The sequence below is a fragment of the Geotrypetes seraphini genome, chromosome 1, assembly GCF_902459505.1.
Source record: "Geotrypetes seraphini chromosome 1, aGeoSer1.1, whole genome shotgun sequence".
In the NCBI taxonomy this organism is placed as follows: domain Eukaryota; kingdom Metazoa; phylum Chordata; class Amphibia; order Gymnophiona; family Dermophiidae; genus Geotrypetes; species Geotrypetes seraphini.
The window spans coordinates 454,971,449-454,998,664 of NC_047084.1; the positions used below are offsets into that span (position 1 = coordinate 454,971,449).

At 40.8% G+C, this 27,216-nt stretch overlaps 1 protein-coding gene across 7 annotated transcripts in view; it reads right to left on the reverse strand.

The window, feature by feature from the left end:
• HUWE1 (HECT, UBA and WWE domain containing E3 ubiquitin protein ligase 1) overlaps window positions 1-27,216 on the reverse strand; it is a 779,197-nt gene that overhangs the window by 529,821 nt on the left and 222,160 nt on the right. For all 7 annotated transcript variants that reach the window (XM_033921870.1, XM_033921880.1, XM_033921834.1 and 4 more), the window contains one exon: window positions 3,032-3,208. In XM_033921870.1, coding sequence (XP_033777761.1) covers window positions 3,032-3,208 — 177 coding nt within the window. The remainder of the gene's footprint in view (window positions 1-3,031; window positions 3,209-27,216) is intronic.

Sequence of the window (27,216 nt, forward strand, 5' to 3'; positions counted from 1 at the left end):
CCAAAAGGAGCCTCTATTCTATCCTCTACAGGAGTCCCTCCTCTTTCGGTGGTCTCCTCAGAATAATCTCCTTCAGATACCGCTCCCCTGGATAGAACCAGCTTGCAGCAGTCTGCGCTAGTGTCTTTAGGGGGAGGATCTCCGCTAGGGCAAACCTCTTGGGATCACAGAGTGGATTACTCTTATGTCGGATGCAAGCCTGTTGGGCTGGGATGCTCACTGCGGGGACCATTCCAGGGGCAGTGGACTCCTCATCAGAAGCGTTGGTTGATCAATCATCTGGAGAGTCGGGTGATTCATCTGGTGTTACTTGCTCTCCAACCCACTCTGGAAGGACAATCAGTGCGAGTGTTCTCAGATAACGCCGTGATGGTGGCGTATGTAAATTGTCAAGGGGGCACAAGAAGCACTCCCTTGGGCTAGGAAGCTTGCATGCTGTTTTGCTGGGCAGAGTTACATCATCTGTCTCTCTTGGCAGTGCATGTGACTGGAGTCAACAACGTACAGGCAGACTTCCTCAGTCGACAAGTTGTGGACTCGGGAGAATGGTCCTTCTCATGGAAAGTGTTCCATCCGATCGTACAGAGCTAGGGTCAGCCCCAGATGGACTTATTGGCTTCAGCAGAGAACGTGAAGCTCAGAAGCTTCTTCAGTCAAAGAATAGAGCATGGAAGCTTAGGGCTGGATGCCTTGGTTCACTCTGGCGGGCTCACGAGCTCCTGTATGCGTTTCCTCCGTGGCCTGTGGTTGGTCGAGTTATCTACCGGCCAGTGACACATCCCGGCCTCATGATTCTGGTTGCTTCAGACTGGCCTCGTTGCCCGTGGTATGCGGATCTTGAATTCATTTAGAATCTTGGTGCAGTCCCTTATACTTAGTCAGCTTGATTACTGTAATATTGCTTACTTAGCAATATCCCAGAGGAATATGCAGCGATTGCGCATGATTCAGAATTCAGCGGTCAGGCTGATTTTTCAGTTGAAGAAACATGATCATGTAACACCCTCCTGTCGAGTACTGCATTGGTTGCCAATGGAGGCCTGGGTGAAGTTCAAGTTTGGCTGCCTCTCTTTTAAGGCTCTTTTTGGCTTATCTCCCAAATATATAATTGAGCTCTTTTAATTTGCAACCAAACATAAGAGAACTTCGCATTTGAATTTTGTTTTTCCACCTGTTAGAGGTTGTAAATTCAAAAAACATCATCAATATCTTTTTTCACATTTTAGCATTATGGGGTAAGGATTCAGAACACCTGCTTATGCTTTCTGACTCCTATGTGGAATTTAGGAGACATTTAAAGACATATTTATTCACAAAGTACTTAGGTAGTTAGTAGGCAAGGACTCTGTAATGGACTATCTAGCTTATCAAAGTATTACTTTTGAGTACCTGCTTATCTAGCTTTCTAATCTTATCTAACTTTTTTAAAATTGTATTTTTTTAATTTTGTAAACCCCATAGAACTTCACGGCCCTGCGGTATATAAACTGATTATTATTATTATTATTCTCAATCTATCTATCCTCTGCCTTTGACACTGTAGACCACCACTTTCTCCTTGATACCCTGGCCTCACTAGGATTTCAAAGCTCTGTTCTTTCATGCTTCTCTTCTCTCATGTCACACTTTTACTGTATGAAATGGTGGATCCTCCTCCACTGGTATCCCCCTACTAGTTGGGATACCCCAGGGATCTGTCCTGGGACCTCTTTTCTCCATCTATATTCATTCCCTTGGTGCTCTGATCTCTTCCCATGGTTTTCAATATCACTTCTACGCTGATGATTCCTAGATCTACCTCTACATCAGAGATCTCTACAAGAATCCAGGCCCAAGTGCCAGCCTGCCTGTTCGACTTTGCTGCCTGGATGTTCTGTTGCCACTTAAAATTGAACATAACCAAGACTGAGCTAATTATCTATGCTTCCACCTAAATCTACCTCTCATTTCCTATCTCAGTGAGTAACTCTCTCGTCCTTCCTGTCTCACCAGCTCACAACCTCAGGGTCACCTTAGACTCTTCTCTTTCACTGCACAAATCCAACAGACCACCAAAACCTGTTTCTTTCTCTACATCATCTCAAAATCCAACCCTTCTCTGAGAACATTACCAAACCCTTATCCACACCCTTATCGCTTGCCAATACTGCCAACGTGGTTCTCACAGGTCCTCCACATAAACCTCTCCCCCCTTCTATCCATTCAAAATTTTAATGCCCAACTGGTGAGTGTGTGGCACAGTGGTTAGGGCTACAGCCTTAGCACCCTGAGGTTGTGGGTTCAAATCCCTTGCTGCTCCTTGTGACCCTGGGCAAGTCACTTAATCATCCCATTACCCCAGGTACATTAGATAAGTGTGAGCCTGCCAGCACATATAGGGGAAAATACTTGAGTACCTGAATGTATACCACTTAGGTTATAAGTGGTATATATATATAGTAAAAAAATAAAATAAACTTATATTCTACCAGAGTTGCCAAGCCCAAATCACTCCTCGCCTGTAGTCATTTCCCACATACAGTTCAAACTCCTCCTGACTTAAAAGCGCATTCACACTGCAGCTCCTCTATCTCTCTCCCTATACCCCTCTCTGGGAACTTTGTTCATCAGGCAAGTCTCTCTTATTTGAACCCTTCTCTTCTACCACCAACTCCAGACTAGTTCCGTCTCCCTTGTTTAACCATATGCTTGAACAGACTGCTTGAGTCAATATGTCAAGCTCTGTCCCTGACATTATTCAAATCAAAACTAAAAGCCACCTTTTAGAGGCTGCATGCAAGTCCTAACCCCCCACTCACTGTAAAGTAGTCTTGCCTGAGAAACTCCCTAACCCCCTAACTTGTTCTGCTTGTTTAGACTATGTTCTCTCTTGAATGTTTCAATGAACATCACTATGTAAATCTAGCAGCGCTACAGAAATAAGGAGTAGTAGTAAATATGCCTGCCTTTTCACTCTAAACACACTGTACTTTTCAAAAAACTATTTTGGTGCTGAGATGACAGTTACAAAACAGCAAAAAGTACTACATACCAAGATAGACTTGCAAACTCCAGCTACAGCCTGGCAGGCAGCAGATGTAGGGAAATCAATAGGCAAATTGGAAAGCCCAAGAATGGTGATAAGAGGCAGCAATCCTTTCTGAGTCACAAACTCTTGGCAGTGGTCATCTGTTGTATTGTTGCTTAGAATGGACTCCACAAACTTCATCTGCATGGTTGGGGATGGGTGGAGATAGACAGAGAAGAAAGTCAAAAGACTAATAATGTCAATCTTCTAGTGCTGGCTCTTATAGCAACATAATCGATGGGCACAAACTGGTCTAACCGGTCTGCTTAGGTACATCCTTATCAATATAAAGAATATTCCAGATAAAATATAACTTACATTAAGTGCTCTCCGTGATATATCAATATTTTTATATAACGTATGTCAGTTTGCTGAGGTTTTTTTGGTTGTGTTTTAGATGAAAAGTGTTACAGAAAATTGTGGGGTTTTTCCCCTCCCGTCTTTAACTGTAGATATTCAAAGGAGGAGAGGCTAATACTATTAGAAGTCAAAGTATTAGTTCCCGCCATGGAACCCCACCTTTCAAAGTGTTAAAGATTTAAGCACTCCTGGTCAAATCATGTGTTTTCTTGAGCCATTAAGTGAACAGAATATGACTCCATTATATGGTATAAAATTAAATACATATTAAATATTTTGATGCATATTTTATGATTTTAAATTTTATAACTAAAGAAATGAAAATGGCAGATGCTCAAGTTTGGATATCCTTCTAGTTTATTCATTTGTACAGGTACAAGATCCTTTATCCGAAATCTTGGGACCAGGCATATTTCAGGTTTTTTTAATTTTTCAGAATAATGTTAAGTCAGAAAAAGACAGACCATAAGACCATAAAATTTCCACCAAACTTTTTATTTTAAAATAAGGCAAACGTTAAATATCATATTTTTCACTCCATAAGACACACTTTTTCCCCTGGAGTGGGTGGAAATAAGGCTGCGTCTTTTGGAGCGAATACCCAACCCCTTCCCTCCCCCTCCCCGGGTTACCTTATTCTAATTCTGGCACCCTCCCTCGCTGGACGCGTCTGCCTGGTCAGCTGACTCCTCTTCTTCAGCGACAGAGCAGCGCACAAGGCTGCCTGCCTGCCTGGTCGGCTGACTCCTCTTCCCTAGCGGCAGAATGGCGCACAAGACTGCCTGCCTGGTCCTGCGCTGATTCCCACGAGAACTCTCACGGGAAGCGGTGTGGGACCAGGCAGGCAGCCTTGTGCACCGCTCTGCCGCTGAAGAAGAGAAGAGGAGTCACTGCTGGACAGATGCCCAGACAATTCCTCTTACTTTCTGTGTCACTATGAAACGCTGCCTTGCAGTTCAGTGATGCTGCAAACTCACTGCCTCTTCCCACTAGAGAGGCAGCCATGTCAAGCGAGGGAGGGAGCCAGAATTAAAGGTAAGGTAAGGGGGGGTCTGGGCCAACCAAATTAAAAATAAGGAGGAAGAGGCCTGCCTGCCTGCCCTGTCCCTACCTGGGGGAAGGCTTGGGGGGACTGCATGCCTGCCTTGTCTCCTATCTCTACCTGCCTGCCCTGTCCCTACCTTCCTGCCAGCCACTTGACCACCAGAGGGAGCACAGGGTTCAGAGCCAAGCAGGGAGGGGGGACAGGGATGCAGAGCTAGGCAAGGAGTGTGGGGTTGGGTGCAGAGCCTACTGTTATAGAGAAGATACGGTATATAAGCCTAAGGTTTAGTTCAGTTTAGCCTGGCAGGGAGAATTTGGTTCAGAATGGTTTTTTTCTTGTTTTCCTACTCTAAATCTAGGGTGCGTCTTATGGTCAGGTGCGTTTTATGGAGCAAAAAATACGGTACTTCAAACACAAACTTGTTCATCAAAAAGCCTTCAATCTAGAAACATAGAAACATGATGGCAGATAAAGGCCAATGGCACATCTAGTCTGCCCATCCGCAGTAACCATTATGTCTTATTACTGCACTTGCTGACATGTCACTGCCTCAAATTTTCAGGTAGGACAGATATAAAATAAAATATAGGTGTGCACTTTTAATTTATTTATTAAATTTTCTATAGACTTCCCAGAGGAGCTCAGAGTGATTTACAAGAATTTATTCAGGTACGCAAGCATTTATCCGTATCTGTCCCAGTGGGCTCAAAATCTATCCAATGCACCTGGGACAATGGGGCGATTAAGTGACTTATCCAGGTTCACAAGGAGTAGCGTGGGTGCTGAGGCTGTAGCTTTAACCACTGCACCACACTCCCCATCCCCCATCAATTTTCCAACACTGACAACAGCTGATGAACGAGCACTATGTTGTATGGAGTGTGCACACAACTGAGGAAAGAGTTGCAATTTTCAAAGGGGACCCTTTCACAAAGCCACTACCACGGTTTTGTAAAAGGGGCGAAAGAGTGCGTGCATACAGGGGAAAGAGTCACAAACATTAAGAACTTCAAAAACACAAACTTATTCCAAAGTCTTTAGTCACGCAGACCTTTCTTAGCCAAAAATGTTTTAACATGTATCATCTTCTGTCTGTATTTGGCTATGACAAGGTGCAGGAACAGTGGCAGAATTTTTAAAGTCTTCTTTCAGTGTCATCTGTCTAATTAACAAAGGTTTCTGTTTCAGTAGTCTCTCTTTGATCGAGTACAGTGCCATAATTTCACGCTCTCTGATAAATACCCATTGTTTCATGCAGGCAATTAACTGATCAAACATTTTCACCATATCATCTATAGCAGTCGTCTCAAACTCGCGGCCCGCCAGGTACTATTTTGAGGCCCTCGGTATGTTTATCATAATCACAAAATTTCTAAGGTATTGCATGATTTCTAAAACATATCAGAGGGCATGGCTTGGCAGCAGAACATGTCGGATGCGTAATTGTTTCTCCCCCCTCTACTTCAGATGTGTTTTTTTTCAAAAAAGTGTAACGGTTCCTTTAATTTTTGTAGAAATAGGAGTGGATTGTAATATGAAGTGAAGAGAAGACAGAGGATTTTTTTTTTTTTTTTTTTTGCAGTAATTCCTTTTTGATGTTGATTCGTTGAGCTTGAGGAAGAGGATGGAAAGAAAGTAAAAAAAAAAAAGATATGGAGAATTTAAGAGTGGCTGCTGAGAAGATTGATTGATTGATCTAATCGTTTAAATCTCCCGATTGTGAAAAGTGCTAATTGTGAAATGAACAAGTCTTGAGAACAAGGAAAATAACTGGTTCTATAGTGGACATCGCGGAGCTGAAGGAAAACAAAAATCGTCATCTGTACCTTTTTCTCAGTTCCTACTGCCTGCCTAACTTGTTCTTGATTAGTTTTGAGGCTTGAGAGGTGGTGGTTTTTATTGAGGCAGGAAGAAAACAGATTGGGTGGAGTGGCTTGATATACAGACAGAAAGGGCAGCAGTAGTAGTAAATATAAAGTGACGGTTATGGCAGTTTAAAGCCTGAAGATCCTGAACAGGATCCTGCACTGCTGAATAAGGGCCAAAGTTATTCATTTACCCTGCCACAGCCACTATATTTTCCTGCTAACTGTTGGAATTTAACCTCGTCTTTCTGTTAAATAAAAGACTAATCTTCAATGACTGATATGTTCTCCTGTTAAAGTACATGATGGGCTTGAGGTTACAGCTGTCTGTCAATTGGTAATCAAGGGAGCTTCGTTTGCAATATAATAATAGTTCCTAATAATATAATAGTTCCTAAAACTATTTGTCTTTCACTACTGACAGGTTTATGCTATGTTCTCCGATATACAGCTGAATATAGTATGATAATGATTAAGGTGTCAGATAGAAGATTGACAGATGTGGCAGTTGGAAAGATTGACAAGTAATTCCAGGTATCAATCTTCTGTAGTACTGAAGTTTTAATGTATTTTTGATATAATAGATGTGCTGTGCTTATTATATTGTGAAAATCATTGAAGATAACTGATACAGTGAAAAAAAGGAAAGGGGAAATAATATTAAAATACATTAACCTGTCATCTTAATATAAGCTGAAAAGACAAGTCAGTTGTCAGCTTTAACTGACAAATTAAACAGGAGAATCTACATCTACATCTACTAAAATTCACTAAGAGTAAAGGAGAAGAAAAGAAAGAAAGAAAGGAAAAAGAAAGTTAATGGAAAAAGTGGGAAAGCATCTATATCTCGTCGAGCTAAAATGGAGGTATTAGTGGCCATACAAAGAGGATGAAGGCAGATCCCCCGACTCCTTCTAGAGTTCCACTTCCAAGAGATGATTTATTGGAAGATAAAAATATAATTGTAGAACTTAGAGACATCATGCTAGAAGTGAGACAGGAGATGGCTAACTTGGCCAAACAAATGGAGGTTGCAAATGCTAGAGCTGCACAACTTGAGACAAGAGTGGAAAAAGCAGAAGGAATACTAAAACAATGTCAGAAAGATCATAGTATAGTACAAGGTCTTAAAAGACAGATGGAAGATCTGGAGAATACATCCAGACGGAATAATTTGAGAATTCTGGAGTTACTAGAGGGGATGGAGGGGAAAAATGCGGTGGCTTTTCTTGAAGACCTAGTACTGAAACTGGTACCTTTAAACCCTAAATTCCCTCTACAAATTGAAAGGGCCCACAGAATTCCTACAAAATCAACTGGAAAAGGATATCCACGTCCTTTAATATTTAGAGTTTTGCGTTTTCAGCAGGCAATTGAAATATTGAGCCTTCCTAAGGTTTCCAGAGATATATCCTACAAAGACTCAAAACTACATATTGTCCCAGATTTTGCAAAAAATACAGCTAACAGGCGCAAACAATTTCTACAACTTTGACCAAAGCTTGGAGAATTGGGGGCTAAATATGGCCTCTTGTACCCAGGTGTGATGCGGGTTACACTTGATAATAAAACGTCACAGTTTGAAGACCCTGCAAAGTTGGTGGAGTTTTTGGAACAGAAAGAACCTATGTCTATATAGATCTTGAAAATGAAATATAAACAAGTATACAATGTGAAATGTTTAATGTCTTTTGATTGGAATAAGAATTAAAGAGTAAAGAGGAAGAAGGAAAAATGAATTAAGAGGAAGGAAAAAGAAGAAAGGGGAAAACATCAATACCATGGATTACTCCAAAAGTTCAGTGGTGTACATATAGTAATTTCATTGGTTTCGCAATTGTTTGAAGATGTAACTAGTTACTAACTTGTTCTACATCACAGAATACAAGAGTAGATTGGTTATGTTCTTTCTCACATACTGGATAAGCTCAATATGAATTGCTGATTTATTCTGTATTAGTCATATACTTAATTTTTTTTATTTTAAAGATCAATAAAAAGGGAGTAAGGGTGAGTGATATGGTTGATAGGCTTATTATTATAATCTTTGGAAGAATACAATATGAATGATATTAAGTTATAAAAGGGAATTTTTTTTATTGAAGATACCTGGGGAGTTGTATTGTAAATCCGAATGAGTGCTTCCAAGCAGGCATTTTGTGTAAAGGAGAGGGAGGGGGGAGGGTTAGGGTATATACTGGAGGAGGGGTATGGAATGTCTCTGAAAATATATTCATTAAATGTCAATGGTCTAAATCACCCTATTAAGAGAAAGAAAACATTATCTTTTCTGAAAAGACAGGGGAAGGACATATATTTTATTCAAGAGATTCATTTATCCGCTGGGGAGAATCAACTGCCTGCTTTCTTTTAAAAACAAGCAGAGGAATCAGCCACCACTATCGGGAGACCATCGACCCAATCCTGCCGAGTATCTGTGCTCCGCCCAATAACTACCTGCTTTTTATTTCCAAGCAGCGGGATCAGCCATCGCCACTACAGAGAGCCCTTCGACCCGATCCTGCGATTAAGAACTGCCTGCCTGCATATGTAACTGCTAGGCATATGTTACCATCAGAGTCATACAATTGCTAGATGAAAATTTAATCACTAGATGTATGTGTAATTGGTGAAGTCTTGAATTAGGACTACTTAGGAATTTTTGAGGCATATGTTATCATCAGAGACACAAATAGCTATTAAATGCATGAGTAACTGATAGCTGCATGTGTAATTACTAGAGACTTGTCGTAGAACTGCTTAAGATCTATATCTCTTTGGACCACCTTCAAAACCTACATCAATCCAGTCAACAACCATACAAACAATAACTCAAGAATTTACAGGGAAACCAATACACTTCTGTGCTAGGAAGAAATACCATACCCTGCAAACATGAATCTCCTCCTGATTTTCCTGATCTGTCTGCTAATTGGCAACATCAAAGATGTTAACTCCCTCCACCCACAATCGCAATCAATCAACTACCCGGATCTCTCACTTTTACATATCTCTATTCCACAAGAAAACATAACAAATCACATTACTGCTATCTTAAATAAAAGAAGACACCAACAAACCCTTAAAAAAAGAATAAGGCAAGTAAAACCCATCAAAACCAATACCGCTACCAAACCTATCACACCCACATCTGTCCCCTGTGCATACCTTAATACTAGATCTGTAAGGAATAAAGCCTTCCTAATTAATGATTGGATCATTAACAAGCAAATAGCCTGCCTTTTACTAACTGAAACATGGTTACTATCAGAAGATGATCCAATAATTGACCTCCTACCAGACAATTTTAAAATCCTTACTCTAAACCGTGTGGGGAAAAAAGGAGGAGGTCTAGCAATTATTCTTAAAGATGGATTTGAGTTCGAACTATTAGATTCCAAAATGAGCGACCAACTAGAAATTCTAGCCTGTAAAATTAGCAACCGTCATCTAGAAGAATCCCTATCATGCATATTATTCTATATCCCACCAAAAAGCTGGCCAAAAGCCAAAGAAGACTTCTCTGCATTTGTCCTAAACAATTCACTCGGTTCTTCTTACAATAACATCACAGGAGACATAAACTTACACCTAGATGAAGAGGACAATACAAACGCGAAAGAGTTTAAAAACTTTCTATCCCTACTCAATTATAACCTCCCTCTACCCACACAAACACACGAAAAAGGCCATCAGTTAGATATGGTAGCCATGTCCACAAAGGACATCCCAAACCCTGCCATCTCTATACGTAAAGGCACCTGGTGTCATGATATCTGGTCTGATCATTTTACTTATTATTTCAAGCTAATCTGGTCTTATTCTAAATCTAAAACACGCCCAATAATAAAAAGAGAACATCACACCAGAGGCTATATTAATCCAATAGATTTCTGGTCACAATATGAATTGCAATCAGAGATAGAAGAAGGAATCGATTTCTGGGATCACTGGATGACAACCAGCACAATCATTTTAGATAAAATCGCCCCTACACACAATAGCAAAAGCAATGCAAATAAATATAAGAAATGGTTTTGACACCGAACTTCTAAAACTGAAACAACTAGCTAGACGACTAGAAAGAACTTGGAAAAAAACAGGAGAACTAACAGACCGTAACAAATGGAGAGCTAACATAAAAATCTACAAACAAATGATAAAAGACAAACGTAAAGCATTCTACTCAATTAAAATCAACTCATCTTGTTATGGTTCACAAGGAATCAATACAAAAGAGCTATTCAACCTGATCACAAATTTATTTGACACCGCTCGCTATACCACACACACACAACTCTAAGTTACCCTCTGCAAATGACTTAGCACTACACTTCGATTCGAAAATTAAAAACCTTAGAATTCATTGTTCAACGACCTAATGATCATCCGATACCTATCACCCAAGGAAATGATACACCGGCAGACATGATCTGGAGCTCCTTTCAAGATTTAGAGTGGAACAATTACAACAGACTATATAACAAATACTCTAAATCCTATTGCGTTCTGGACTCATGCCCCCCAGAAATCATGAAAGCGGCACCTTTAGTATTTAAACTATCGTTGATGCAATATTTGGCTCATAACCTAAAAACTGGGAAGTTCCTCTCTAATAATGGTCATATAATAATAACCCCAATTCTAAAAAATCAAAAAGAATCTTCAGCTATAATATCCAACTACAGACCAGTAGCATCCATTCCGTTTATTGTAAAAATTATGGAGGGATTGGTACACACCCAACTGATGGATTATCTGGATCAGTTCTCTCTCCTACATGAAACTCAATCCGGTTTTAGACCGTTATTCAGTACTGAGACAGTAATTGCGGCTATTTTAGACAATCTGCGCCTACTGTTTAGTAAGGGCCTTAATGCCCTGGTTATGCAATTCGATATGAGCTCTGCCTTTGATCTAGTAGACCACGGGAAACTGCTGCAATGCCTAGACGCCATTGGTATCAGGGACGAGGTGCTGAATTGGTTCCTTGGCTTCCTTATGTCCCACACTTATCAAGTACGTTTTAATTATGAACTTTCAGATACCTGGAGCAATCCATCTGGTGTGCCACAAGGGTCTCCGCTATCTCCATTGCTCTTCAACGTCTACATGTCCTCACTAGGCACGCAGTTAACCCAGTTAGGGATAAAACTATTGTTATGCAGATGATTTTACGATCATCATCCCATTCGTTAATTCTATCTCTGAAACTATTCCTAAAGCTTCAGAAGCCATAAACGTGATGGAGCACTGGATGACAACCTTTAGGCTCAAACTTAATTCAGAAAAGACAACTTTCTTCATTACTTCGCCACATCCGCTTGACACCAAATCACCACTATGTATCAATAATCTTAATTATCCTATCCAACCTACCATAAAGATACTAGGTGTAACTTTGGATCAGTGCCTAACCATGAGAGACCAGGTGGACTCCTTGATCAGAAAGGGATTTTTCACTCTCTAGAAACTCAGATCCATTAAAGCTTATTTTGATACAGCGGCATTCAGAACTCTAGTCCAATCCCTCGTACTGAGTCTACTTGACTACTGTAACATCGCCTATTTAGCAATTTTCCAAAAGAACATGCAGCGTTTACAATTGATGCAAAATGCAGCGGTCAAACTGATCTTTGGGCTGAGGAAGTTTGACCACGTGATACCCTACTACCGGCAGCTGCATTGGTTGCCAATGGAGGCGCGCGTAAAGTTTAAATTTGCCTGCTTCTGCTTCAAAGCACTACACGGACTTGCCCCTAAATATATAACTGACCTTTTCATCTTCTCAGCCAACAGACACAAGAGAAGCTCACATTCCAACTTCGTTTCCCCCCCAGTGAGAGGTTGTAAACTGAAAAAACACCATGAACATCTTCTCTCGCACCAAGCAGCATCATGGGGTAAGACCTAGAATAATTGCTTTCGCCCACTACTTATGAGGAATTTAGGAAATGTCTGAAAACACACCTGTTCCTAAAGTATCTAGACAACTGATCCTCTCTTCTCTCTCCCCTCTATAGCGATTAACTTGTTCTATTGATCACTCTCTCCTCAAAAATGGATTTCCTGTCCTATTAACCCTCTTTCTTCCTCCCCTCTTAAAGTCAATCAATTTGTACCTTTGCTTAATCTTTGTAAACCGCATAGAACTTCACGGTATTGCGGTATATAAGCTGTTATTATTATTATTATTATCTGCAATAGAATCAAGAAAATTAGAAGGGGATTGGGTCAAACAGTGTTTTTATGCCCCTGCTGTAGGAAAAAAAGCTGGAGTTGCTATCTTGGTATATAAAAAATGTTTGGCCACATTTAACATGATATCTATGGATCCCGTGGGAAGGTAGATTAAAGTGAAAATGAGCTCGGGGAAAGATACCTTGTTACTGTTTAATATATATGCACCTAATTCGAATTAGGAGGAATTTTTTAAGAACCTTCATCAACTGATATTACCATAATCTACCTCCAATTTAATTTTGGCAGGGGATTTTAATGCAGTAATAGATCATGTATTGGATAAAAAGCCTAGTAAATTATTAAAATCATTAGGTTTGGATAATCTGATAAATTCTTGTGGTTTAAAAGATATTTGGAGGATTCTTCATTATAATGATCGGGAATTTTCATTTTACTCCCATGTTCACAAATCATTTTCAAGAATTGATTATATGTTTTATATCAGATAATTTAGTTCAGCAGGTTAAAAAGGCAACAATTGATCCAATAATTTTATCAGATCATGGGGGTGTTTGGATTGAATGCAATATTAATGGACAATAAAATAATAGACCTGTTTGGAAATACAATAATACATTGCTGACAGATTCCAACTTTATAGAGGAATTTCAATTAAAAATGAATGAATTGTTTCAGTTTAATGCGTCGGAAGAAATCTCTATAGAAACATTATGGGATGCCTTTAAGGCCATACCAAATTAATACATATACCATTTACATAGAGGATGCATCCAAAATATTCTCTATTGTGACTTTATTCATAGTAACTTATATCTTATATACACAGGAAAAGGCCTCAGAATTGGAGCCTACGCACAGTCCTATCATAGACTGAACCATCAGCGTAGCAGAAAATGCTACGCTGATGGTTCAGTCTATGATAGGACTGTGCGTAGGCTCCAATTCTGAGGCCTTTTCCTGAGTATATAAGATATAAGTTACTATGAATAAAGTCACAATAGAGAATATTTTGGATGCATCCTCTATGTAAATGGTATATGTATTAATTTGGTATAGTGTTTCTTGAGCCACTTCGGGTGAATATATATTTTTTAGGTTTTATACCTATAAGGCCACCATGAAAGGATAAATAATTTCGTATTCAGCATGTATTAGGAAGCAACTAAATCAAGATTTTCTTATCTTGGAACAAAATATTAAGGATCTGGAGTTACAGTTGAAATCAAATTGGGAACAAAATACTTTACAGGCTCTTCTAATCTAAAAGCAAAATATAGATATAATGAGATTTCCTCCCAATTGGCCAGGAAGGAATTGATATCTCAAAGTTTTGTATTATGGAAACTCAAATAAAGCGGGAAGATTACTGGCTAATTATCTTAAAGCAAAAAAATAAAAAAAAAAAGTCAACATAGTGGCTATTATAGATGAGAATGGAATAACTCAATCTCAAATCGGAAATATTTTAAAACAATTTTTGAAATTTTATAAAAGCTTGTATTCTTCCAAGCATTATTCAAATAAGGAGAAAGAGGGTTTAGAATTTTTACAGTTGATTAAGGGACTTAAAATTCCCGAGCATATGAAAATAAGTCTTGAGGCACCTGTTTCGAAAATGGAAATACAGACAGCATTGAAGTCTCTTAGAGTTGGATCCGCTCCAGGTGGTGATGGTTATATGGTAAGAGTTTTATAAATCTTTTCAAAATACTTTGTTACCCCATCTATTAAATTTATATCAGGATCAACTGAATAAAGGTTATATTACAGGTACTATGGCTGAATCTTTAACTATTGTTTTGCCAAAGCCAAATAAAGATCCCTTGTTGGTTTCAAATTACAGGCCCATTTCTTTGATTAATGTGGATGGTAAATTGTTAGCTAAAAGTTACTGGCTTTACGTCTTGCCAAGGCTCTCCCTTATATTATTGGTATGCATCAAACAGGGTTTGTTGCTCAAAGACATTCTTCAAATAATACCAGATTGGCTTTTCATATGTTGAACTTGACAAAAGAAATGGATGATCCGGCCTGCTCTATATCCTTGGATGCAGAGAAGGCCTTTGATCGAGTAGAATAGATTGGTTTAGTATTGGTTCTGGATTTATACAAATGATTCAAACCTTGCATAGTTCCCCTTCTGCCAGATTTTATATAAATAATACTTTTTCAGAGCGGTTTTGTCTGGAGAGGGGAGTTAGACATGGGTGTCCGTTGTCTCCTTTGCTATTTGATATTACTCTGGAACCTTTACATTTGGCTTTTCAATAAGCGGAGGAGATATGAGGTATTCCTTATGCAGGTCGGGAATATAAAGTCTCATTTGATGAATCCTGAGTCGACCATTCCACATTTACTGGATTTGATAGATAGACTTGGAAAATTCTCTGGTTATAAAATAAATTGGAGTAAATCAGAGGTTCTTCCATTAAATGTACATTGTGCAAAAGGATTATTTGATGTGTTTCCTTTTATTTGGAAGGAAAATGGTATAAAATATTTAGGTACTTGGATATAAAGTACATTGGAAGAAACGATGAAAGTAAATTTGAGCCCATTGATAAGACTCCTCTGAAGCTTCTCACTTGGAAGGTGGTGTTCTTAGTTGCTCTCACGTCTGCCCGCAGAGTCAGTGAGCTGCAAGCTCTGGTTGCGGATCCGCCTTTTACTGTATTTTATCATGACAAGGTGGTTCTTCGCACTCATCCTAAGTTCTTGCCTAAGGTGGTTTCGGATTTCCACCTCAACCAATCTATTGTTCTTCCGGTGTTTTTTCCGAAGCCCCACTCTCATCCTGGTGAAGTGGCGCTTCACATGCTTGACTGTAAGAGGGCGCTAGCCTTTTACCTGCGACGCACCGAGTCTCATCGGACGGCTCCTCAATTTTTTATCTCGTTTGATCCTAATCGGTTGGGCCGCCCTGTTTCCAAGCGCACCTTATCCAACTGGTTGGCTGCTTGTATTTCCTTTTGCTACGCTCAGGCTGGTCTCTCGCTGCAGGGTCGGGTCATAGGTCAGAGTCCGAGCGATGGCACGGCGTCTGTCGCTTTCCTCAGGTCCACGCCTATTGAGGAGATATGCAGGGCTGCCACTTGGTCTTCGGTTCATACTTTCACCTCTCACTACTGGTTGATTACCTTTTCCAGGCGCGACGGCCAGCTTGGCCAGTCGGTTTTGCGTAATCTGTTTTCCTAAATTGCCAACTTTCCCTCCGTCCCTTTTTGGTTAGCTTGGAGGTCACCCACATGTAGAGAATATGCTGCCTGCTTGTCCTGGGATAAAGCACAGTTACTTACCGTAACAGGTGTTATCCAGGGACAGCAGGCAGATATTCTCGCAACCCTCCCACCTCCCCGAGGTTGGCTTCTTTGCTAGCTATCTGAACTGAAGACCACGAGGAGGGGATGTGCCCTCTAGTGGAGCAGGAAGGCACGCATGCGTGGGCAGCACTAGCAAACTTTGAGATCTTCAATCAAGTTTGCTTGAAAAGCTGTCCGCAACGCGGCTCCGTGGATTTGACCTGGTAGACCATAACATCCTACTGCAAATCTTGGACTCAATAGACATCTCAGATAAAGTATACTCATGGTTTGAAGGTTTCTTAAAATCCAGAACATACAAAGAAAAATCAGACAAAGAAAAATCCAAACCTTGGTCCATCCCCTGCGGCGTTCCACAAGGGTCCCCACTGTCCCCTACTCTCTTCAACCTATATACGGCCTCTCTTGGCGTTTACCTGAACAAACAAGGCCTATCCTCTTATAGCTTTGCTGATGACATCACCATCCTCATTCCTTTCGACCAACCAATGCTCTTAATGTCAGACACACTACACAGAACTCTAACTACAGTTACGACTTGGATGGAAGACCACAAACTGAAACTCAACCTAGACAAAACTAAATTCATCCTCCTAGAAAATAACAAAATCCCAACCATAACCAACTTAGAAATCAACTCTATCAACTACCCTTTGCAAACCACCCTAAAACTTCTAGGTATGACTATTGACAGAGGCTGCACCATGCAACCACAAATTAACTAAACAATACAGAAATCTTTCGCAGTTATGAGAAACCTTAGACAAATCTGAAAATTCTTCAAAAAAACACAATTTCAGCTCCTAGTACAATCTCTAATACTAAGTATCCTAGACTATTGCAACATCCTCTACCTCCCCTACCCTGCAATAATGATTAAACAACTACAGACAATTCAGAATACAGCTCTGAGACTCGTCTATTCATTGAAAAAACATGATCACATTACTGAGGCATTCATCAATTCTCATTGGCTTCCAATCCAGGAAAGAATACAATTTAAATTCTACTGTATACTATTTAAAACTATAAATGGAGACAGCCCAACCTACCTAAACGACCGCCTCATCCAAACCACCTCTACCAGGCATAGAAAAACACATACCCCATTCACTTACCCCCCAATCAAAGAAGTAAAACGGAAAAAACTATACAACGGACTACTGGCCACTCAGGCAGCGAAGATAGACAACCAAGTCTCCAACCTATTGACAACAACCCCAGACTACAAGATGTTCAGAAAGGAAATAAAAACTATACTCTTCAAGAAATCCCTTAATAAAGCTTAATACCAGATAAAGCTTAACCCCCCTCTTACCATCCCCTCCCTAACCCCAGATCCTACTTTTCCCTCTCTTGGAAACCTTCTCTGATCTAACGTTGTAACCCTTCTTCCATAACTCTTTTTGTAATCCGCTTTGAACCGAAAGGTAATGGCGGAATAGAAATCTGTAATGTAATGTAAATGAAAAATCCTTATTGTTAAAGGTCACGGATATGTGTAACAAATGGAACCCTCTACATTTGTCTTGGTGGGGGAGAGTTCAAACTTTCAAAATGATGATTTTTTCTGTGGTTTGCTATCAAATGGGTATGTTGCCAGTTTAGTTTCAAGGGTCCTTTTACAAAAAGCTAAATAGTATTCTGACAAAATTTATTTGGCTGGGGAAAAATTGAAAAATTGCTGTAGTATCTTTACAAAAACCAATTGAGGAGGGTGGGGTAAATTTTCCCAATTTTTATAGGTATAATCAAGCCTATATAATGTGTCAAGGTATGTATTGGATCCTCCCTGAGCTCATGGAACATCTTCTGGATTGGCTGTATCTTGAATGGAAAATTATGTCCCCTATACGACTATCTCATGTACTAAGTATCAGACTACCTAGATATGCCAAGGACAACATAATTTTATTGGATACATGAAAAACAATTAAATTTATTGACAAATTAACAGAGGTTCCTATAATGAAATCTACTTTGCAGTCCTCATAGTTAAACTCCAAGATTCAAATAGGCGGAGCTGGGATCGCCTGGAAGAATTGGATGCAGGCAGGTATTCGGACATTGAATGATGTTATGTCTAATGAAAAATTGCTTGATTTTTCAAGGCTGCAACAATCATTTAGCATTTTAAAGTCTCAACAATATAGGTGGTTGCAGTTGAAGCAGGCTATTCAGAGTGGGTTCCCTGAATGGAAAAGCTTAAAAACTTATTGTAGCTTAAAAATCCTATGCTACCAGACAGATCTAGTAGGACATCAGGCTGCCCAGTGGTACAAACTGATTTCTGGATTTTTAAATAAGAAACCAAAAAATAGTCTTAGAGATATTTGGAGCATCGAGATAAAACAGTATATTTCTGTGTCTTGTTGGCCACAAATTTGGACTTAGAGATTAAGATGTACAGCATCAGCATCTATGAGACAAACATGGTTATTTTTATTGCATAGGATTTTTTGGACCCCAGTTCGATTACAAAAAATAGAAAATTCTAAATCTAATAGATGCTGGCATTGTCATTAATATAGGGACTTTGGATCATATGTTATATTTTTGTCCATTGATACTTGGTTTCTGGAAGTCAATTTGGGGATAAATTAATCTCATTCTTGAAGCAGCTATTCCCTTATCTTATGAAGCTGTACTTTGTGGTACATTACTACATATTAAGCCTACTTTAGATATGTATAAAAATTGCCTTTACCTGATCTTGACAGGAATAGGTGTTCAACTGATTACTCACAATTGGAAAAACCATGATAGGATCAATTTCACTTTTTGGTGGGTAAATGTGTGTACCACATATAAGTATGAAAGGATGATGGCGGAACGTTTGGGGTCTAGTAAATCCTTTAATGATTTATGGAGTCCACTGACTAATTTTATTGCATTATAAGGGTCGTGTTTCTTTCTTTTTCATTAGATTTCCTTACACATCCAGAGAGGGTGGGTGGGTGGGGGTAGAGAAATGTATTTTGAAAAGTTAAATTCTTAAATTATAATTTGTACCCATATCATATATATATTTTTGTATTAAGAATGAAGATGAGGATGAGAGGAAATGATTGTTTAACGTAATAATTGTATTGTTAATAGTGTGTTTTGTGCAGTTTTTCTGACTTAATATTTGTATTGCACTATCAAAGTTTGAAAATCAAAGATTAAAACAAAAACAAAAAAAACCATCAGCATTTAAATGAAGGGAAAGGTTCTTGGATCAATTCATAAATTCTGGGTTTAATTTAATTAGAACTTGTGCAGAGCAGAACAACAAGTAATGAATAGCGAAGAAAGATTTTACTCTCATTGATTATCTGAACTGTATATGATTTAATTATAATTCATTTTAATTATAAACAGAATATAATATAATAAAATATATATGTAAATCTCTGGTCTTTCTGGACCCTCTCTGTTCCATCCGAGTACATGCTGAAGTAGCATATGATATTAACTAAAACGTAATAATTTGTCATAATATTAAGGTATTTTAGATAATTAAGAATAAATTAAGGAGTTTAACCTAATGTTATCGATCACTTGCGAAAAATAGATGCTAGATAAATAATAACCATGTGCTTTAGAAAAAACTTAGATAGAGGGAATGATGGGAGGGGAGGGTGGTAATTTTATGTTTTATAAGATGAAATAGAAGGATTGTCAAGTGATATGTTTAATTTTATTGTCTTGATGTTTGTACACTTGATGTAAGATTGAAAATGAATAAAGATTAAAAAAAGAAAAAACTATTTATTTGCAGTAAATACTCCTGAAGAAGTCCCCGTGGCGAAACTCAGGACTGAGGAGTAGGGAGAATTCACCAATCAGCACATTTGCACATATTTATATGATCACATTGGATAAGGAAGCCTGCGGAGCCACAAAAAAACGATCATCCATGCTGGGGAAGTTAAGTGCTTGATTTTGAAAAGTATAATAAATAAATAAATAGAACATATAAGCACAGGCTGGATGTTTAACACCGAGAAAAGATACAATTTACAAGGAGCCAATAAGTGCGATGATGGTTCTAGAATGATTTCACTGTGGCTCTTTTGTAGGAGATAAGAGATTGAGCACTTAACAGTAGTATGAAATAATTTTAATATATAACTATTATCATCAATATCATGAGTAGAGAAATATTAGCAAGTAAGCACAATGGTTTCTTTGAAAAATTGAAATAAGAACATAAGACCTTAAGAGTTGCCGCTGCTGGGTCAGACCCGTGGTCCATCATGCTCAGCAGTCCTCTCACGCGGTGGTCCTTTTGGTCAAAGACCAGCGCCCTAACTGAGACTAGCCCTACCAGCATACGTCCTTGTTCAGTAGGAACTTGTCTAACTTTATCTTGAATCCCTGGAAGCTGTTTTCCCCTATGACAGCCTCCGAGAGAGCGTTCCAGTTTTCCACCACTCTCTGGGTGAAGAACTTCCTTATGTTTGTACGGAATCTATCCCCTTTCAATTTTAGAGAGCGCCCTCTCGTTCTCCCTACTTTGGAGAGGGTGAACAACTTCTTCTTATCTAGTAAGTCTATTCCCTTCAGTACCTTGAATGTTTCGATCATGTCCCCTCTCAATCTTCTTTGTTTGAGGGAGAAGAGGCCCAGTTTCTCTAATCTTTTGCTGTATGGCAGCTCCTCCAACCCCTTAACCATCTTAGTCACTCTTCTCTGGACCCTCTCGAGTAGTACCGTGTCTTTCTTCATGTACGGTGACCAGTGTTGTATGCAGTACTCCAGGTGAGAGCGCACCATGGCCCAGTACAGCGGCATGATAAACTTCTCCGATCTGTTCATGATCACCTTCTTTATCCTACCATTCTGTTCATCCTTTTCGCCGCAGTTGCACATTGTGTAGACGGCTTCATCGACTTGTCTATCAGAACTCCCAAGTCCCTTTCCTGGGAGGTTTCTCCAAGTACCACCCCGGACATCCTGTACTCGTGCTTAAGATTTTTTATACCGACATGCATCACTTTACACTTATCCACGTTGAACCTCATCTGCCACGTCGATGCCCATTCCTCGAGCCTGATTATGTCATGTTGTAGATCTTCGCAATCCCCCTGCTTCTTCACTACTCTGAATAACTTCATTTCGTCCGCAAATTTAGTCACCTCGCTCATCGTACCTATGTCCAGATCATTTATAAAGATGTTGAAGAGTGCAGGTACAAGCACCGAACCCTGAGGCACCCCACTGGTGACGCTCTTCCAGTCCGAGTATTGTCCATTTACCCCCACTCTCGTTTCCTATGCTGCAGCCAGTTTTTAATCCACGTGAGTATTTCTCCCTCGATTCCATGGCTCGCAATTTTCCGAAGTAGTCGTTCATGCGGAACCTTGTTGAACGCCTTCTGAAAGTCCAGATATACAATGTCGACTGGGTCGCCCTTGTCTATCTGCTTGTTTACTCCCTCGAAGAAGTGCAGCAAGTTTGTCAAACAAGATCTGCCTTTGCTGAAACCGTGCTGGCTGGTCCTCATCAGACCGTGTCCGTCAAGGTGATCAATGATGCGGTCCTTTATCAGCACCGCTACCATCTTTCCCGGTACCGAGGTCAGACTCACCGGTCTGCAATTTCCCGGGTCTCCCCTCGAACCTTTTTTGAAGATCGGTGTAACATTCGCCACCTTCCAGTCTTCCGGAATCCTTCCTGTTTCGATTGACAGATTTGCTATTAGTTGAAGCAGTTCAGCTATGGTCCCTTTCAGTTCCTTGATGACCCTCGGATGGATGCCATCCGGTCCCGGGGATTTATCGCTCTTAAGCCTATCTATATTTCTGTATACCTCTTCTAGACTGACCGTAGACCATGTCAGTTTCCCGTTTTCGCTTCCAGCATATAGCCTGATGGGTTCCGGTATGCTGTGTATGTCCTCTTTGGTAAATACAGACACAAAAAATGTGTTCAGTCTATTATTGATTGCTTTGTCCTCCTATAGTACTCCCTTTATTCCTTGGTCATCCAATGGTCTCACCGCTTCCTTCGCGGGTCGTTTTCATTTAATATAGCGAAAGAACGGCTTGAAGTTTTTTGCCTCCTTGGCTATTTTTTCCTCGTAGTCTCGTTTTGCTACTTTTACCACCTTATGGCACCTGCGTTGATGTTGTTTGTGCTTATTCCAGTTTTCATCTGTTTTTGATCTTTCCCATTCCGTAGACAAAGTTTTTTTGTTTTTGATCGCTTCCTTAACCTCTACAGTGAGCCACACTGGTTCTTTATCCTTTTTCCTCTTTGATCCCTTGTTGATACGTGATATATATAGATTTTGCGCCTCAGTGATCGTAACCTTAAAGAGAGACCAAGCTTGCCCCAGCGTCTTTATAATGTTTATCCTCTTCTTAATTTTCTTCCCCACCATGCGTCTCATCCCTTCGTATTTTCCTTTTCGGAAGTTTAGGGCCGTGGTTGTCGTTCTGGACCTACATTTCACCCCTATTTCCAGGCTGAAGCATATCATACTGTGATCGCTGTTTCCCAGCATCCCTTCTACTTCTACATCCTGTGCTGGTCCTCGCAGCCCATTTAGAACTAAGTCCAGAATTGCGTATCCTCTTGTATTTTCCTTGACAAGTTGTTCCAGGAAGCAATCGCCTACACTTTCCAGGAACTTGGTCTCTAGCACAGCCTGAGGTGGCTAGGTTCCAATCTATGCTCAGATAGTTGAAGTCGTCCATGATAACTGCATTGTCTCCCTTGCAGTTACGTTTAATCTCATCTGTCATTTCTCCATCAATTTCTTCGGACTGCCCTGGGGGTCCGTAGTAAATACCTATCCTCGTTTCTGGTCCATTTGTTCCTGGAATTTTGACCCATAGAGACTAACTTATCTGTCTGTTGTGGCATGTTCTCTCCAGTAGATTCAATTCCCTCTTTGACGTATATGGCAATGCCTCTTCCTTTTTGAGCCACTCTGTCTCTGCGGTATAGTTTGTATCCTGGTAGAACCGTGTCCCAGACATTTTCATCAGTCCACCAAGTTTCCGTGATGCCGATGATGTCTACATCATCCTTTTGTGCCACAGCTTCTAATTCACCCATCTTATTTCTAAGGCTTCTTGCATTAGTGTACATACACTTGAGTTTGCAGCCTGTTCCCTTCTTGCGTGTCTTTCCCTCTTGTGTCCCTTCCGGTCTGTCCTGACTGTGATCTGGACTCCGAGTATACCGGTTCCCGAATAATCGACTCTTTCTCTCGGTCGACTGTCAGCTTTCCCCTTCTTCCTAGTTTAAAAACTTCTCAACTTCTCTCTTGATGTTGCTTGCAAGAATCCTCATTCCATCTCTGCTGAGGTGGAGTCCGTCCTTCCTGTACAGCTTGCTCTTCCCCCAGAACGTCGTCCAGTTGCACACGAAGTGAAATCTTTCTTCCTCACACCAGTGCCGCATCCACGCTTTGACTGCTTGCAGCTCCATCTTGTCTCTTCTCATCAGCCCTGGATACCGGCAGGATCTCCGAGAATGTTATCCTCTGTGTTCTGGTCTTCAACTTCCTTCCTAGCATCCAGAACTGGTCCTTCAGCACGTCCCTGTTGTAGTTTCTGTTGCTCACGTTGTTCGTCCCCACATGGATCACCACCGCCGTATCTTCCTCTTCCATACTGTCGATGCGACTCACTATGTCTTCTACCTTGGCTCCCGGTAGGCAGGTCACCAGCCGATCCAGTCTTCCTCCCGTTATGTGGCTGTCGTCTTGTCAAATGATGGAGTCCCCTTCAACGATTGATGTCCTCTCTATCTTCCCTTGATTCTCCAGTCGCAAGTCCGTGTCCCTGTTGTTATGTCCATCTCTCCTGCCGCAGGTTCATATCCTTCGTGCTCGCTGCTGCATCACCCATTTCTTCGTGATGTTGTCTGTTGGGTGGTCCACACTCTCTACAGGTGTCTTTCGGTAGTTCCACTGTTGCTGGTGATTTTCCACAGCCTCCCTGTATGCCTCCTCCATGAACTTCTCCAGCTCTTGGACTTCTTCAATGGCTTCCTCTGACTTGTTCTCCGCTTCCTCTGTCTGGACGTTCTCTGCATCTGTCTCCCTCTTCCGCACCTGAAGTGCCTCCAGTTCCAGTATTCTACCCTTGAGGAGTCTGACTTATTTCTTCAGGCTCTCCAGTTCTCCGCATCGAGCGCATACATAACACCGCCTCCCAGAGGGGAGGTAGTCACATATATATGGCAGAGGGTGCAGAAAACTGGGTAAACTAAACTAAACCTTAAGTTTGTATACCGCATCATCTGCACAGAAGTAGAGCTCGGCACGGTTTACAGGAATTGGTATAGAGGGAACTACAATGAAAAGTAGAAGGACTTAGAAAGAGAAGTTTAGAGGGACTTAGTATATCGATGAGGGGGGGGGGGTTCATTGCATTTTAGAGAAAAGCCAAGTTTTCAAATGTTTTCGGAAGAGCTGGAGGGAGGTCAGGCTCCGAAGCGGGGTAGTAAAGCTGTTCCAGAGTTCGGTGATCCTGAAGAAGAGAGAAATCCCTAATTTTTCTGCATGGGATATGCCTTTTAAAGAGGGGAAGAATAGTTTTAATTTTTGAGTGGATCTGGTGGTGTTGGGATTAGAGGAGTTCCAAGATAGTGGAAAAAGGTGAGGCAGGATACCGTGTAGAGACTTGAAGGTTAGGCAGGGCATTTGTAGTGAACCCTAAGGATTACCGGGAGCCAGTGAAGCTTAGACAGAAGTGGGGAGAAGTGGTCAAATTTGCTTTTTGCGAAGATTAGTTTAGCCGCAGTATTCTGGATCCGCTGGAGTCTATGAAGGCTTTTCTTTGTCAGGCTTAAGTAGCTGGAGTTACAGTAATCCAGTCTGGAAAGAATGATGGATTGTACGAGGATTGTAGCTCAACATCTCGCTTCCTTCTGCTGTTTCCATTGCTGCCTGCTTGCTGGTCTGCTGTGGCTGTCCTCTGCGCCTATGTCCTCTGTACCTGCCTGGCTGTGGCTGTCTCAGCGCCTGATGTCCTCTGTGTCTGCCTGGTTGTATGCTGCCTGCGCCTGCTGTGGTCTCCTCCTGCTTCTCCTTCAGTGGTATGTGGTTGTGTGTCCCTTGTACCTGCTGTGTCTGCCTGGTTCTGTGTCGCCTGCTGTGGTCTCTTCCTACTTCTCCTTTAGCGGTGTGTGATTGTGTGTCCCTTCTAACTGCTGTGTTTGCCTGGTTCTGTGCCTGCTGTGGTCTCCTCCTGCTTCTCCTTTAGCGGTGACTCATCCCTTCAAGGCCCTTTGCAAAGGCGCTCTCGCTAAGGCGAGCGCCTTTAACGCTTGCCTTCGACATGCGCCGAACGGCTGAGCACCTTTGGTTCCTCCCCTTTAGAGTTGGAGCCCAGTGGATGACATCGGGGGGTGGGCAGAGCTAACTCTCGCCGCCTCCCCTAGCGCTCTCTGTCTTTGCTCCCCCTCTTCTGCCTTTCTCCTTCGCCTAATTTACTTTTCCAATAGCCGCCTGTCTCCTTCCTCAGCTCTCTGCTCCTTCCTGCTCATCTACCTGAGTCTGTTTATTCGCTGTTGGCTCCACCCCTTTAGAGTCTGAGCCCAGTGGATGACGTCGGGGGTAGGCAGAGCTAACTCTTGCCACCTCCCCTTGCTCTCTGTCCTTGCTCCCCCCCTCTTCTGCCTGTCTCCTTCGCCTACTTTACTTTTCCGCTAGCCGCCTCTCTCCTTCCTCAGCTCTCTGCTCCTTCCTGCTGGTAATTAATTTGAAGTAGTAATATAATACGTACCGGCAATATAAATTATATACTCCCGTTTCACAACCCGTTCTACTCCGCTCAGGATTTTGTAGACTTCAGTCACATCTCCCATCAGCCGTCTCTTTTCCAAGCTGAGGAGCCCTAACCATTTTAGTCTTTCCTCATATGAGAGGAGTTCTATCCCCTTTACCATCTTGGTCGCTCTTCTTTGAACCTTTTCTAGCGCCACTATATCTTTCTTGAGATTAGGAGAACAGAATTGAATGCAGTACTCCAAATGAGGTCGCATCATGGAATATAGGGGCATTATGACACTCTTAGTCTTGTTAATCATCCCTTTTTTAATAATTCCCAGCATCCTGTTTGCTATATTGGCTGCCGCCACAAATTGGGTGGATTGTTTCATCGTGTTGTCTACAATGATACCCAGATCCTTTTCTTGGGTGCTAACCCCCAAGGTTGACCCTAGAATCCGGTAACTGTGATTCAGGTTATTTTTCCCAATGCGCATCACACTGCACTTGTCCACATTAAATTTCATCTGCCACTTGGATGCCCAGTCTTCCAATTTCCTAAGGTCCGCCTGCAATTTTTCACAATCTGCATGCGTTTTAACAACTTGAACAGTTTAGTGTCATCTGCAAATTTAATCACCTCACTCGTCGTTCCAATTTCCAGATCATTTATAAATAAGTTAAATAGCACCAGTCCCAGTGCAGACTCCTGCGGCACTCCACTGTTTACTCTCCTCCATTAAGAAAAATGACCATTTAACCCTACCCTCTGTTTTCTATCCGATAACCAATTCCTTATTCACAACTGAACTTTGCCACCTATCCCACGACTCTAATTTTCTCAGGAGCCTCTCATGAGGAACTTTATCAAAACCTTTCTGAAAATCTAGATACACTATATCAACCGGCTCACCTTTATCCACATGTTTATTCACACCTTCAAAGAAGTCAAGCAAATTGACTAAACCCATGCTGTCTCATTAAATCATGTTTGTCTACAATTTTCCACAATTTTATTTATTTATTTAACTTTTCAAATTATAGACAAGTAAATCAATACTTGAATACAGATATGATTAAAAAAGAAACCCAAAACCCCACATAAAATTATATTACCAAGCACTACTTAAATCAGTAGTGGTTGGAAAGAAATAATTAGTCGTCCACTACATTAAGTAAAGATCCAAGTTTTAGAATTTAACATATCAAGGAAATTTTCCATTTATCTCAAGAACAGTTCAGGAGACACTAATCAAAACCCCCAATAGCCTGGACTTAGACTGCCGGAGGAGCTATCGGACCTATCACCACTCCATCCCCTTCTTTGGCCACAATGAATTCCAACAATTGCTTTGGTTCACAAAATAAAAAAAAAAATTTTCCCTGTAGTGAAACGCAGCACTTTGCCGGAAATTTCAAAATAAAGGTTGCCCCCAGTGCCAAAACTCTGGGTTTATAAAGTAGAAAATCCTTTCTCTTTTTCTGTGTCACTTGAGCAACATCAGAAAAAATCCAAATAGTTGAACCAAAGAACTTATCATTCATATGTCTAAAATATAACCTAAAAAGTAAATCTCTGTCATGCTCCAAGGTGAATGTCACCAAGAGAGTAGTTCTCTCCATGAGCACTTTCAGAGAACTTT